The 13,751-nt window shown below is 58.9% G+C and overlaps 1 protein-coding gene across 6 annotated transcripts in view; it reads right to left on the bottom strand.

Moving 5' to 3' along the window:
- The window catches only part of DLGAP4 (DLG associated protein 4), a 157,252-nt gene that overhangs the window by 59,105 nt on the left and 84,396 nt on the right, over positions 1 to 13,751 (bottom strand). For 4 of the 6 annotated variants that reach the window (XM_053992756.1, XM_053992758.1, XM_053992759.1 and 1 more), the window contains 4 exons: positions 8,735 to 8,952; positions 5,730 to 5,844; positions 3,020 to 3,070; positions 1,748 to 1,994 (listed from right to left, as the gene is read on the bottom strand). In XM_053992756.1, the coding sequence (XP_053848731.1) occupies positions 1,748 to 1,994; positions 3,020 to 3,070; positions 5,730 to 5,844; positions 8,735 to 8,952 (631 nt within the window). The remainder of the gene's footprint in view (positions 1 to 1,747; positions 1,995 to 3,019; positions 3,071 to 5,729; positions 5,845 to 8,734; positions 8,953 to 13,751) is intronic. The other 2 variants (XM_053992757.1, XM_053992760.1) reach the window with 1 other exon arrangement.

Genomic DNA, 13,751 nt, shown 5'->3' with positions numbered 1-13,751 from the left:
AGACAGCCCTGGGGAGGTTCTGCATTCCTCCTGCCTGCTCTGGCATCTGCCTTGCACCATGAACAGGCACCACCATGTTCAGGAACACCAAGGTATCACCTTTGCTAACCAGTTCCCAAAATTATCCCCAGGATGGGGCCTGTCAGCTCCTCACATCTTGTGCTACACCTAAGCCCCACCTGGAGCACCAGGGCTGGCCAGAGCCGGGAAGGGAACAGGTTGCCTTGGAGAAAATAATGCAAAGTGACGCAGATCAAGTGACCTGGAGCATCACGGAAATGCTGCCATGGCTCAGCACAGGGATGCTGGGCTCTGGGGCTTGGGAAAGCTTGTTGGTGCCTTGAAATTCCGTGAACGACCTGTTTGTACCCCACAGCCAGGGATGTTGGGTTCTCTCTATGTGTCATCACAGAGTCAGAGAATGGTTTGGGTTGAAAGGACCTTAAAGCTCATCCACCCCTGTCCTGGGCAGGAACACCTTTCACTAGACCAGGTTGATCCAAGCCCTATCCAACCGAGCCTTGGACACTTCCAGGGATGGGGCAGCCACAGCTGCTCTGGGCACCCTGTGCAAGCACCTCACTAACCTTTAAGATCTTCCTGGAACCTCCTTTTTTCCGGGCTGAACATTCCCACCTCTCTCAGCCTATCTCCAGAGCAAAGGGGCTTCAGCCCTTGGAGCATGTCCTAGGGTGACGGTATGGTGCTTGTATCCCAAATCGTGTGTTCTGTTCATGCCTGATATTATGTTCTGTGCCTTCAGGACTGACTCTGAAAAGTGAAGGATTGTTTTGTCTTGTTATCAGCCAGCTCACCTCCCCCCATGGTCTGTGTCTAGGAGAGGCTTGGCTGGCTTGGCTTGCTTGCTTGCTTGCTGGCTTGCTTGCTTGCTTTTGCTTTTGCTTTTGCTTTTGCTTTTGCTTTTGCTTTTGTTTATTAGTTAGTTTAGCTAGGCAGTCCAATTTTTACCCTGGACTGTTTCTTTTTCCCTTCCCTTTCCCTTTCCTGAATATCATCTGAACCTGCTCTGGACCTGGACCTGGGAAACATCAAGAAACACTGAGAGTCTGCATTTTTGTGACCTGCAGCAGCCATCCCCAGCGCCGAAGACTGATAGCTGGGCAACCACTCCCAGGAGAGACTTTCTGAATTTGTCATCTCTTCAGAACGGTGAAAGAGTTTTGTCATCTGTTTTTTGTATTGGGGAGTGTTTTGCTTGTTAAATAAACAGGTTTTTTTCCACTTCTCTCTGAGGAAATTCTTCCCAAACCAGGTGGGGGAGGGGCCGTGGGGGGTTTGCTTTCTGGGGGCTCCTTCTGGAGGTCTTCTCCCAAATTTGCCCTAATCTAGGACAGAGCATCATCTCCATGGCATCCTCTGGAGTTGCTCCAGCAGCTCCACATCTTTCTTGTGCTGAGGGCCCCAGAGCTGGAGTCAGCTCTGCAGGAGGGATCTCATGAGAGCAGAGTAGATCAGGGGGAATCTCCTCCCTTGACCTGATGGTCACACCTCCTTTGACCCAGCACCCAGAGCCCGTCTGCCATTCCAGCACCCACATCCAGCTGCTGCCCATCCTCTCGGGCACACAGCGAGCCCCCACACGCCTCCAAAGTCATGGACAACCACGGCTGGGGATGCAGGGACCCCAGCCCAGCGCCTCGCATGCTCGACCGCCCCTAGGCAGTGACAGCCGTGTCCCCTGTCCCCGCCGACCTCGCGCCCCGTCCCCGCACGCCGCTGCACTCACTGCTGTTGGTGGGCAGGGTCCTGCTGCCGCTGAGGCTGCCCGTGGGCGGCGGAGAGATGGAGCGGACGGAGCCCGTGTCGTCTTCCTGGGAGCAGCCCGCCTGGATGGCGCGGAGGTAGCTGTGGCTCCGGGATCGGAAGTAGCTGGGCAGAGGCAGGTCCAGCACCTCTGCAGCCGCCGACTCAGCCTCGCTGTAGGTGGAGTCGCAGACGGGCTCGTACTGCTCCCCCAGCTCTGGCTCGGGTGCCTGCACAGGGACAGGGCAGCCCCAGTCAGCCCCTGCCTGCAGCCGCCCTTCCTTTCCCTTCCCTTTCCTTTCGTCCTGCTCTTCGCCCTCCGGCCACTCCTGGAGGGTCCCGCTCATGGCAGGGGGGACGGGAGGTACAGTGGTCAGTGGTCAGTAGCCAGTGCTGCTGGGCTCTCTGCTGAGAGAGGGAAGAGGGGCCCCTCCTTGGAGGCGAGAGAGTCCCAGCTTGTGGAGCAGTGGACACTTACCAGTGCAGTGCCTGTGAAACACCCCCAGTCCTGCTGCAGAGAGCATGTGTGGCCAAAATCCCAGTGCAGCCTCTGCCAGGGCCCCAGCCTCAATGTGAGAGTGCATCAGGGCACGCTTGCCCCTCGGGGGCCAACATGGGGAGACGTCCTCACACATGCCTAGGGTGAGTCTCAAAATCCACCCCAGCCCCATCCCTGGTGAGTGCCAGGAGAGGGCTTGGCTGTGGCCAGGGGTAAGTAGGGCAGGGGCAGCTCTCCCACTGCCCCACCTTCCTCCTTCCTGCCTACAGCCCTGCATTGCTCTCCTGTGGCAGCTGCTGGGCAAACTTGGTCTTGGGAGAGGCTCAGCCAGGTCAAACCAGACCCAGCCCAGAGCAGACCGTTCTGAAATATAGGTGAGAGATGCTGAGACTGGCCCTGTTGCTCACATCCATCTCTCCTAGCCCTTTCTTTCTCCTGGCACACAAGGACACAGCATTTTCTGCCCAGCATTGGCATCTGAGCTCCAGGAGGTTTGGCTCAAGAAGTTCATCTGCTTTCCCCCTAAAACTGACAGTCCCTAAGCCCCTGCTGAGCCCAGGACTCAAGCTCTCCAGCTGCCTTGCAGTGCCTGGGTAAAGAGTGCTGTCTCCTTCTCCTCCTCTTTTCCTTCTTCTCCTGCTGCTGGCCTGGGCATGGGCTGACCCCAGAGCCCGTGTCACACCCTGCCATGGGTGTCCAGGCTGGCCCTACAAAGCTCCATGAGAAAGGATGAGAGAAACACCAGTGGGACAATACCTGCTCTCCATGGGTAAATATCTGAGGGATAAGTGAGGGGGGTCCAAAGATCTGGAAGAAAGAGTTGGAGAAGGTTAAAGGCCAAGAACAGGGAGCCCCTCACACAGACAGTCACTACACAGGGACCGAGCACAAGGGGAGCAGGGGTCTGTCCCCTTGGGCCACTGCTGCTGACACTTCAGTACAAACTGCAGAGCTTGTAAGATGCCAAGCGAGGCCACACAGGCCCCTCAGACAGTGGCACAGACACGGCAAAGCTCCACAGGACACCTCAACCACGGGAGAAGCTGCTGAGCATTCAGCCTGCTGTGTACACCCACAGGGGACACTGGGGACACCGTGCTGGGACACCCCTCTGCACACAGGGGCAGCTGCACAAGGTGGCTCCCACTGAGCATATCTGGGTAGACCCCAGCACTGGCCAGCACCTCACAGCCCACAGAGCCGTGGGCAGCCTGAGTGCTCCGTGTGGGGGGAGCTGTCCTGCAGCCTGCAGGGCTGGCCTGGCCACCTTGCTGCTGTCTCCCCGTGCCAGAAGAAGCCACACAGAAGCTGTTCTGTCTCCCCAGCAGGGCAAAGCCACGGCACACAATCAGCGTACTAACAGAGCCCCGACAGACACTGCACTGCCTGGGAGCATGGCTACCGCCTCCTCCTCCTCCTCCTCCTCTCCACCCTCGGGGCTCTGCCTGGCACCACCTGCCCGGGATGACCCTCTGGGGAGAATCCAGGCTCAAAGTGTGCCTGAGGGAAGAGGCTTGGCTCTGGGAATGGGCCTGGCCCTCTTGCACAGGGCACAGCCCATGGTGGGGCACGGCAGTGTTGGGGTCACCAGCTCTGTCCCCCTTGGTGTGACAGGGGGTGCTGACACCTGGTGATCCCCGGACTGCCAGAGGGCTGCACAGTGCAGCTGGGTGGGGACAAAACCGAGTAGAGGGGACTTGTCTGTCAGAGCTGGAGGTGTTTCCATGTGGGAAGACACTGTGTGACTGGCTGGACACACAAGGAAAGTGGTGGAGGTCACACCGAAGTGAGGGCAAGGCAGGAACTGCCTCTGGCACTGGGATGGATGAGACCAGCACGCACTGGTGGATGAACCAGATCCATCCTGGATCAACAGACGTGCAGTTTGTGGGAGGCCTCTCAATCCAGACCAGCTGCAGCTGAGCTCTCTGGTTTTGAGGGGACAGTGGCAGAGTGCACGTGATGGCAGCAGGCCCCCGTGTGAGCGGGTGCTGTGGCAGTCGCTGTGTCCCCAGCAATCCCAGTGCCACCAGCCTGGCTCTGGGCTGGCTGCCTGTGCAGCTTCTGGCACATCATGGGCTGCTCAGACCCTACAGCTCCAAGACCATCCTGATGTCTCCATGGGGGTGCTGCACTCAGCTCCTGGAAGCAGCTCTCGACATGGATAGAGCACAGAGCCAGGGTCTTCTGCAGAGACTTCAGCACGGACTGACACGCAAAGGATGAGGACATGGCGGTCCTGACCCTGCTGTGCACTGAGACACCCAGCACATTGCTGCTGCTGCTGCTGCACAAGGGACAGGACTGGCCACAGGGAACAGGAATGCCCAGCAATGCCCCTGCTCACCCCAGCTCCCCTGCAAGGGCTCCGACCGCTCTGGGACAGCAGGAGACCCCTGCCAAGGGGCTCAGAGCTCCCCACACCTGGATGGGAACAGACAGGACATGCCCTTCCCCCCCTCCCACAGGGCTTCTGGTGCCCACCCCACTGCTCTGGGCCCCCTGCACACACAAAGCAGCTGTGAGGGTGCTCCTCATGCAGACACACACGATCAGATGGTACAGAGACCTAGGGTGACAGGGCTTGCTGGGCAAGGCTGTGGGGCCATCACTGCCCTGCGGTGGAAGGGCTGAGATGAGCACACGGTACGTCTGCAAAGGCTTGTCCTGGCACCAGGTATCTCCCAGCCTGGGAGGCAGCTCCAGAGCAATCCCAGCCCCAGGGAGCTCCAGAGCAATCCCACAACCATAGTGTGGGATGTTAGACGCACTTTGCATCAACTACATCCCAAATGTTGCAGTTGGGGCATGAGCCCACCTTGTGGCAAGGGGTTTGCCACCCTCTGCCAGCATCTCATGGACATCCTTGGCTTTGCCATGGTGCCCAGGAATATCCAAAAGAGACATCACCAGCTGGCTGGCAGGACAGCCTCCCCAGCTATGGGCTCCTTGTTCCTGGGTCCAGTCTGCTGCATGAGGGGTGAGGTCCTGAGCTGGGCAGGGTGACTGTCCCTGGTGGCCCTGCAGGGTCCCAGACTGGACACCAGCAGGAGAGGTTGGCCCTGGCTCTGGACCAGCCCAGTGGGCATGAGGGACTTGCAGCAAGGTTGAACAGCCTTGCAGATGGTTCTGGGGGGTGACATAGAGAGACCCTGCACCTGGAGCAGGCCTGAGCTTCCCCCAGCACTGTGGGGCATCCTCTGGGTTACCACACCTGTGACAGAGGGATTTTGGCTGCACCAGCAGTGTGAGAGGAGGCAAAACTGCAGGAAGGAGGTCTAATAGGAATCCTGATTAAAGAGCTGGCCATGACACTGGTAAAGCTGCCAGGGAACAGCCTGTGCAGTTCCTGGAGCACAGCCAGTGCCTTGCTTTGAAGAGGGAAGAAGATGCTCCTTCCCCCCTGAGCTGCCCTCCTCCCTTGCTGCCTGTGCCAGCACAGTGGGTCAGCACTTCAGCACCTCACCTGGTTGATGCAGCTGGATTCATTGGCACTGTCAGAGATCTGGTTGTATTCTTCCTCCCAGGTGGGGAACTTCGGAGGTAGGAGGATCTCAACAGAGTCCAGGCGGTCCAGGCTCCTGCCAGCAGAGAGAGGGTGTGAGGGTGTCCCCATGGCAGGGGCAGCTCTGGGGCAGTGCTGGAGCAGAGTCAGACCCCCCTGCCCACGGCCAGACCCCCCCGCCCATGGCCCCTCTGCCAGGCACAGGCACAGGCACGCATGGCAGCACTGAGGTGATGCTGGGCATGGTGCCCACTGCTCGGCTCCTGCAGAAGGCAACTCTTTCTCACCCTGCCAGCCCCTGGCTGGGCATGGCACACAGGGAAAGTGTTGTGGGGTGCAGTGGAAGGAGAGGGGCAAAGTTTTGGGTCCTGCTGCCCCCAGGAATGTACTGCAGATGCCAAGTTAGTCCAGCAGAGCCTCAGGGAACATGTGGGATCTGTGCCAGCCTCCAGTCACAGCACTGCCTGGATTGCTGGAAAAGGGGGGAGAGGCAAGGTGAGAAATGACTTTTAATTTGTATTTTGTGGACTTTGCAATTGGAAACAACTGCAAGATGTGTATATTTACATTTGTACATAGGAACCCAAAAGACTATCTGGAAGAAGTCCAATGGGAACCTAGCTGGAATGAATGCTGCATGAGCAGGGGATCAGTATTTCCAGTACAGCTTTGCTTGGAGAAAATGCCACTATGTCCTGGGGCACAGCAGGAGGCTGTGCACAGGAGGAGAGCAGGGCTCTCACTGAACCTGAGCCAGCCCAGACCTCAGCTGAGACCCAGGCACCTGGGGGCAGGGAGGGATGGGGAAGGATGGGGCTCCCGTGGGGCTCTGTTCCACCACAAGACCCTGTGTGAAGGAGTCCTAGGCACAGGCTGGAGCACCAGGAGGTGCACACGGTGCACACAGTGGGGGAATCGCCAGCCACAGTGGCCCAGGACAGCTGTGGGGCCTCTCCCTCTGGAATGGCCTGTGATCCCAACACAAGCCCTCATGATGCCACCTCCTCCACGTCTGCCAGGGCCGTGGGTACAGAGTTCTGAATGTCACCTGCCTGGGGACAGCAAGAGCTGAGGGCATGGCAGGCCCTGTGCAGCATGTGGGCATCCAACAGGGACTCTGAAGTGTCCATCCTGGGCTGGGATGGGAGCGGGGAATTGTCCCTTCTGCCAGGGGAGATGGAGGAGACACCCCTTGGTCTTGGGGGCCAAGGGCCATGTGACACCTCTAGCCTTGGGCTCTCTGCTGACTGCCGGGTTTCCCTCACGCTGAGGGTTTTGTCCGTGAGCTCACTCCATAAGCCAGCCTCGTCCTGAGGTGGGCAGCATCCCTGTGCCACCCCACCGGCCTTCACCCCGCCTGCCCACGGGGAAACCGAGTCACAGAGCGGCCAGCAGGCCTTGGAGGGGCAGAGACCCTCGCGGAGGGACGGCTCTGTGCCTTGCCCTGGATGGCCCTGCGGCCCCCCGTCCCAGCCCCAGCCCGGGGTCCCTCGCCTGCTGGGGCTCGGGGCTGCGCTGGGCGGCGAGGGCCGGGCACCAGGTGGCGGCCGCGCTCCGCTCCCGGCCCCGGCCGGGCTCCGGCTCCGTCTCCGTTCCCGGTTTTATTCCCTACTCCGGCCCGGCTTCGGCTTCGTCCCCGGTTTTATTCTCGGCTCCCTCGGCTCTATTGCCGGCTTCAGCCCCAGTCCCGGCTACATTCTCGGCTCTATCCCTGGTTTCAGCCCGGCTCTATCCGCGGTTCCGGCTCTAGTCCCGGCTTTATACCCAGCTTCAGCTCCGGCTCCGGCCCGGACAGGGTCCCGCAGGGTCCTGTCCCCGCAGAGCTCCTTTAGGGCCGAGCCCTGCTTGGAGCCCTCACAGCCACATCCCTGCTGTCCTGACCTGCCGCACTCTCCAGATCTTCCCCAGCATTGGCCCGGCTCAGGGCAGGACACATCCCGATGGACATGCTGGATGGGCAGAAGGAGCCCCAGCCTCTCTATGTGGGTATTTTTCACCAGAGATTCCAGGACCCCACCCTGCTCCCCTGAGGTGAATGTGTAGGCTTGGAACAGGGATGGATCCAGAGCAGGCATTTCCAGGGCTCCTCATAGCTGATTTTTTCACCATGTCCCAGCAGAAAGCAGCACCTGGTCTCAATGCAAAGGCTCTGTGAGGTGTCTCCACACTACCTGCACCCCACTTCCCTCTGCCTGCTGAGCCTCAGCAATTCATCCCCAGCGGCTCCTGCTTCTCCCTGCCCCTCTGTACCACCCACAGCTGCCCGAGCTGTGCCCAGAGCACTGACAGCCCCCAGGTGCCTTGTCCCGGGATGTGGAGCAGGTGCTTAGGACACTGCACAGCATCAGTGCCTGGGTCATGCAGAGCCCCTCCTTCAGGACCAGCCTCTGGCCCAGCAAAGCTCCTACTCTGCTCCCTTGGCTTTGTCTGTCTGGCTCAAACCACTGTGGGTCTTCCTCCCTCAATATCTGGTGCCAAACCTCTCAGCTCTTCAGGATATCCTCCAGCCCAGTGTGCCACCTTTCTGTTCCAGAGGTGGAACACCTGGACACCTCTGGAGCAGAGCAGCTCCAGGCACAGCCCCAGCAGGCAGAGTGATCTCAGCCATACCTGGTGAACAGCTTCCATGGCCAAAGGGCCTCTTGGGGTTGGGATCTCTGCATTCCCCCAGAGCAGAAGATGCTTAGAGAGGGAATTCCCACAGCTCCATCAGAGGAGTGCTCTCCCCATGGCTGAGGGGACAAGGACCTGAAGCAGCTCCTAATGCCAGGGCTATTGGGAATCACCAGGATGGGGTGCCACATCTTCTCCTGTTCTGCATGTCTCCTCATCTCTCTGTTAGATCTGGGGTGCAGGAGCCCTGCTGGGCTCTGATGCCACACTCTGTGGGGTGCTGCAACCCAAGGACTGCTCCAGGGGTGGCCCTGAGGACCTGTGCAGAGCTCCCAGAGGAGCTCCAGCGTTACCTTTGTGTGGTGCTCTGCTCACTCAGGGACTGTTGGGTGGCCTTGAGGTAACTCTGCCTCCGAGCTGCAGTTTTCGGGGATGGTTTGGGGCTGGTTTCTGAGTCCTCGCTATCATCATCCCCCATGGCTTTGATGTAACTCCCACTCCGCATGCGCCGGCACGGGATCTCGCTGTCCTTGTCCCGGGACAGCGTGTTGTTCCACTCCCCGTGAGGCACCTGCAGGAGGAATGGGAGCATGAGCAGATGTGAGGGAGGGCACATGCCCACGATCCTGGGACCAGCAGGATCGTGGGGAACTGGGGAGATTGTTGTACTTCTGCTGTAGTGTAGTAGGGAATAAGCAACACAATTCCTTTACCACCCTCCCTTACCAGTTCATGCCAGGCAGCCCTTGCTTTGGTGGCCTCTCTTTTAGCACATCACCGCCATTCCCTGCTGCTGAACACCTCCATCCCAGACATGCTCACACAGCCAGGACAAGCTGCATGATGCCAGGAGTAACGGGGGGAGAAGGGGATGGTCTCACTGGGCCTGTGTGGGGCACTGGGGCAGGGCTGGACCTGGGTGTTCACTGCACTGACCACATCACTGAACATAAAAGTGCTGCTGTAGAGCAGGGCTTGGGGCTCAGAGCCCGGACCTTCATGGGCTCTTTAAGGTTTTGAGTTAAATGTGACTCTGAGTGGCTGAAATTACTTTCTGAAACCAAGTCAGGCCCTCTAGAGCAGCTTGGGCACACAGACCTTGTGCTGGCCCCTCTGCAAAGAGATGAGAAGCACCTTGGGCAGGAAAAGCACTTCTAACTCCACCAAGAAGACAAGTGCACAATTAATTTAAGGCAGACACAGTCTCTTGTTCCCTCACTAGACAGGAGTGAGCTGATGGTCCCATGGGAGCCCTGAAGCACTGAGCAGCCACAGTAGCCACCACCCTGCCTGGCCATCCTGTGAAGGGTTTGTGGGGGGGACCAGAGGAAGAGCCAAGGTGCCCAGGACTGACCAGGATGAGCCACATGTGGTGTGGAACAAGTCAGGAGAAAAGGAAGTCCAGGTTTCCAGGAACAAGCCTTGGCTTTGTGGCTCACTAGGATTGCTGCTGGCTTTTGTCCTGTCCTTGAGGACATGGCCAAGGAGCAGCCAAGTCAGATGTGATGATGCAGCAATGTCCATGCCACGCCAGGGCAGCCCAGGGCCACCCAGACTGGGGCAGCAGCTGGGATGTCATGGGGAGCAGTGGCAGCTCTTGTGCTGAGCACAGCTTGTGCTGACACGAGATTCCACCTTGGCTCTGCTGGATGCTGGACCTGCCCTGCTGCCCAGGGAGCCGTGGGGCTGAGCAGCCATAGCTCACACAGTGCTCTGGGGATGCAGGGCTGTGCTGCAGCTGTGAGGAGCCAGCCCTGTGGTGCCTGTTCCCATCCCTGCTCCCAGCAGGGCTTCCGTGGGAGCCAGAGCCAGTCTGAGGCTGTGTCTGATGTTGTTGGAGCACCTCCAGGTGAGGCTCAGATCTGCAGGCTGCAGGCTGTGTCCAGGTGCAGGCTCAATCCATGGCCCACAGCCAAGGACTTGCTCCTTCCCAAAGGAGCAGGGACTCAGCCCATGTCCCACCAGCCTGCTCTGTGTGCCCACTCTGTGGAACACACCTCAAAGCACCCCTGGGGCTGCTTTGGTGACAGGAGTGCACCCACAACCCAACACCCACATTCCTGGGGGTGTGAACAGAGCCAGGGCTGATCCAGGTGTGTGAGATCCAGCTGGGACCCAAGTGGAACGAGTCTCCCATGTGAGGTACATACACTGGCCAGGCCTCCCTGGACCCATTGCTGCTGGTGTGGATTCTCCCAGCTCTTTCCACTCTGCTCCTGCCATCTTTATGCTTGGCCATGGCTCCCAGGCCAAGCTCACAGCACTGTCCAGCTCAGGGGCTGTGGCTGTCATCTGCCAGGTCCTGATAAATGCAAGATCTGAGAACCCTTTCCCTGCTGGGTGGGAGTGCTGCCTCTGTCTGTACTGGTGGCCTTGGGACCAGGAGGGACCCTGCTGGCTCCAGCTCAGTCCTGCCACTGGGAGGATCCCATAGGTCACTGGGATGCCTGGCTCTCACCCTTTCTAAAGGAGAAAAGGACCCTGAGAATCACTTTTATATCGATCACCTTGGTGTCAGCTCTGACTGCAAACTGCATTTTGCTGCCTGCCTTCTCGTCAGGCTGAGCTGCATCTCCTGCCTGTGGGGTCTCGACCAGCATAGGGCTGGAGTGGGCAGGCAGGGCTGGTGAGGGACAGGCAGGGCTGGTGAGGGGCAGGAAGGGCTGGTGAGTGTAATGAGCAAAGTTCCCAGGTGTTCCTGGGAACGCGGGCAGGGCCTTCCTAGTTCCCATGGCAACACTGGAACGGCTGCTGGTTCTAGATGAGTACTGATATTGAAATGTTAATTAGCTAATTGCTCTGTTTGTTTTCTCTAAACTACCTGGAGATAACCTGCCTCTCCCACCCATGCCGACATTCTGGGACTAAAATGTAAATTAAAAAAACCTTGGGATCATGGGAGTGTTTTTGGGGAATAAAGACACCCCTAAATAAGAATTAAACCCAGAAGAGGGGGGCTAGACAAATGCCCTAGCTTAAGAAGAGGGAAACATATCCCCTAATCGACTTTTGCCCATCACCATCACCTAAAAAAGACTAGACTAGGCTAGGCTTTGGGATGCGGAGCCAGAGAGCCAGAACTTCTGGGGGCTGCCACAAGGAAAGGAGAGAGAACAGCTGTTGCTCTGGACTTCAGCAACAGACTCTGCAAGCCTCCTTCCTTTTCTGCTCCCTCGGAAAACTACAACAGTGGGGGTGAACTCCATGTCAGGTCCCCTGCCCGGCTGATCTTTTCAATAAAGAGCTGAACATTAATAAAGGCATTAGTTCTGTTCATTTCAGTGAGGGGCAGGAAGGGCTGGCTGCAGCCCCTGGCTGAGGAGGGCAGGGCCAGTCAGCAGCCAAATGTGCCATGCAGGACAGGGACTGCAGGACAGGGACTGCCTGGCTATCCCTGTGCAGGACCAGTGCTGGATGGTGTGGGGCAGTGAGGCGTGCTGAGCCCAGCCCAGGACAGTGGGGACTTTCAGACCTCAGGATCCTGCAGCTGCTCTGCTGCCACTGCTCGAGGGCACGGGCTGGGGGCTGCTCAGTTCTGCCATGGCTGCTGCATTTGCCCCCTGGCCTCGGGCTCATTGGGCACAGAGGAACAAAGACAGTTCCAGGGTGTGTCTCTCTGCTGGTGCAGCCCTAGCACCACCTGCCGCACTGGGACCTGTCCCTCTCCCAGAAAGAGCCTCTCTGGGGTGTCACGACAACACCTGGCTCTCACCAAGCTGCCTTAATCCTGCTTTCCCTGCTTCTCCTCTGCTTTGTGCCTTGGCAAGGCAGCAGGACACAGAGCTGCTCTCAAGGTGCTCTGCATTCCAGCTCCGCAGTCAAGGGAAGGAAGGTGCTTGGGAGGACACCCCTGAATCCACTGCCCCACTTCAGAGTGTGTCCCACCTCTGCCTGTGCAGGGTCCACTGGGATTGCCACAGCTCTCACTCCCGTGGGACAGAGAGCAGGACAAATGTTTCCTAAGTGTCACATCTGCAAAGACAAGCAGGTGCCCTCAGGGCCCTGCAAAAGCAGTGCAGATCCTTTGGGTGCTGTTCGGGGTCCTCTGGGGTGCTTCTCTGCCTTCTCTGCAGGAGGATGTGAAGAGCCTGTTCCACAGTCCGCAGGTCTGCGGCAGGGGTGATGAGCCCAGAGCAGCTTCTGTGATCAAGGACAGACCTGACAGTGGCCAGTGCAGCCCCTCCTGGGCAGCAGAGCTCCTGGCAGGTGACACCCGGGGCTCTGAGCACAGACTGTGTGTCATGCCCAAATGGGCATCAGTGCACCCCTGCCAGGCACAGAGCAGCTCCTCACAGGTGGTGGGGCTCTGCTGCCCTTCCTGCTGCTCTCCGAAGTGCAGCTTTGGCTCTGCTCATTGTGCTTTGGATGCCATGGAAGGAGCGGGAGTAAGAGAATGCCCAGGTCTGGAGACTTCATGGGGACTTGGGGGCTGCAGGATGTGGGTCCTTCCTTGTGCCCAGTCGAGGGCCATGTGGTGCCATGTGGTGCAGCGATGTAGGATCCAGGCACATGTCCACCCCTGGAGCTGGGCTCCACTGCTGCCACCACATTGCACTGTCACTACATGCTGCCACCACACTGCGCTGTCACCAGGTGCTGCACAGTCACCAACCAGCAGCACCGTCTGGCTCTGCTGCTCTCCTGCCATGAGCCAAGCATGGAGGGAAAAAGGAAGGGGCCACGGGGGAGGTTTCCCTGGGGGCATCCCCCAGTCCCTGGAGATCTAATAGAACAGGGAGGGGGGGAAGGGGGGAGTTCCACTGCTGGGCTCTGGCAGGAGCTGCAGCGCTCCCTCCACTTGGGGCAGGTCAGGGGGAAGAGACTCGAGGAGCAAACAGGGTTTCCATCACACAAATGCCAGCTCTGCCATGCAGCCCAGCCCCCCACACACAGACATGCAGCACAGGAATGCCCTGCTGAGCCCTGCAGGGCTGCACGGGCCATGCACAGGCTGCGCTGCTGCGGGCACAGCGCTGCTCCCTCGGCAACTGTGTCCCTTGTGCTGTCCCACAGGCTCAGCCACGGGCCCAGCCATGCCCTCGAGAAAGCAAGCTGGAGCTGGGCTGTCCCTCTGGCAGGGCACCCTCTGGGAAGGACCTGATCTGTGTTCCTGCTCCATTGCAGCTCGGTGGGGCTGGTGTGAGGCACTCAGCATTGTGGAGTGGCTGGCACTGAACAGGCCACCCACTCTGGATGATGAATTATTTTCAGGGCTCCTTGGGGGTTAAGGAAGCTCTGGCATGGTCTTGGTGGAGGCTTGGGGAGGTTTGGATGATGCATCAGGTTAATGGTGACTATCCCCTCTGAGCCACCACACTGCCCGTCCCTTCAGTGCTGTCTGCGGATCCACAACTCCTGCTCTCTCCTGCT

The sequence above is a fragment of the Vidua macroura genome, chromosome 17, assembly GCF_024509145.1.
Source record: "Vidua macroura isolate BioBank_ID:100142 chromosome 17, ASM2450914v1, whole genome shotgun sequence".
Lineage (NCBI taxonomy): Eukaryota > Metazoa > Chordata > Aves > Passeriformes > Viduidae > Vidua > Vidua macroura.
Note: the sequence above shows the minus strand (reverse complement) of the source record. Positions and strands in the feature narration are given on the sequence as shown.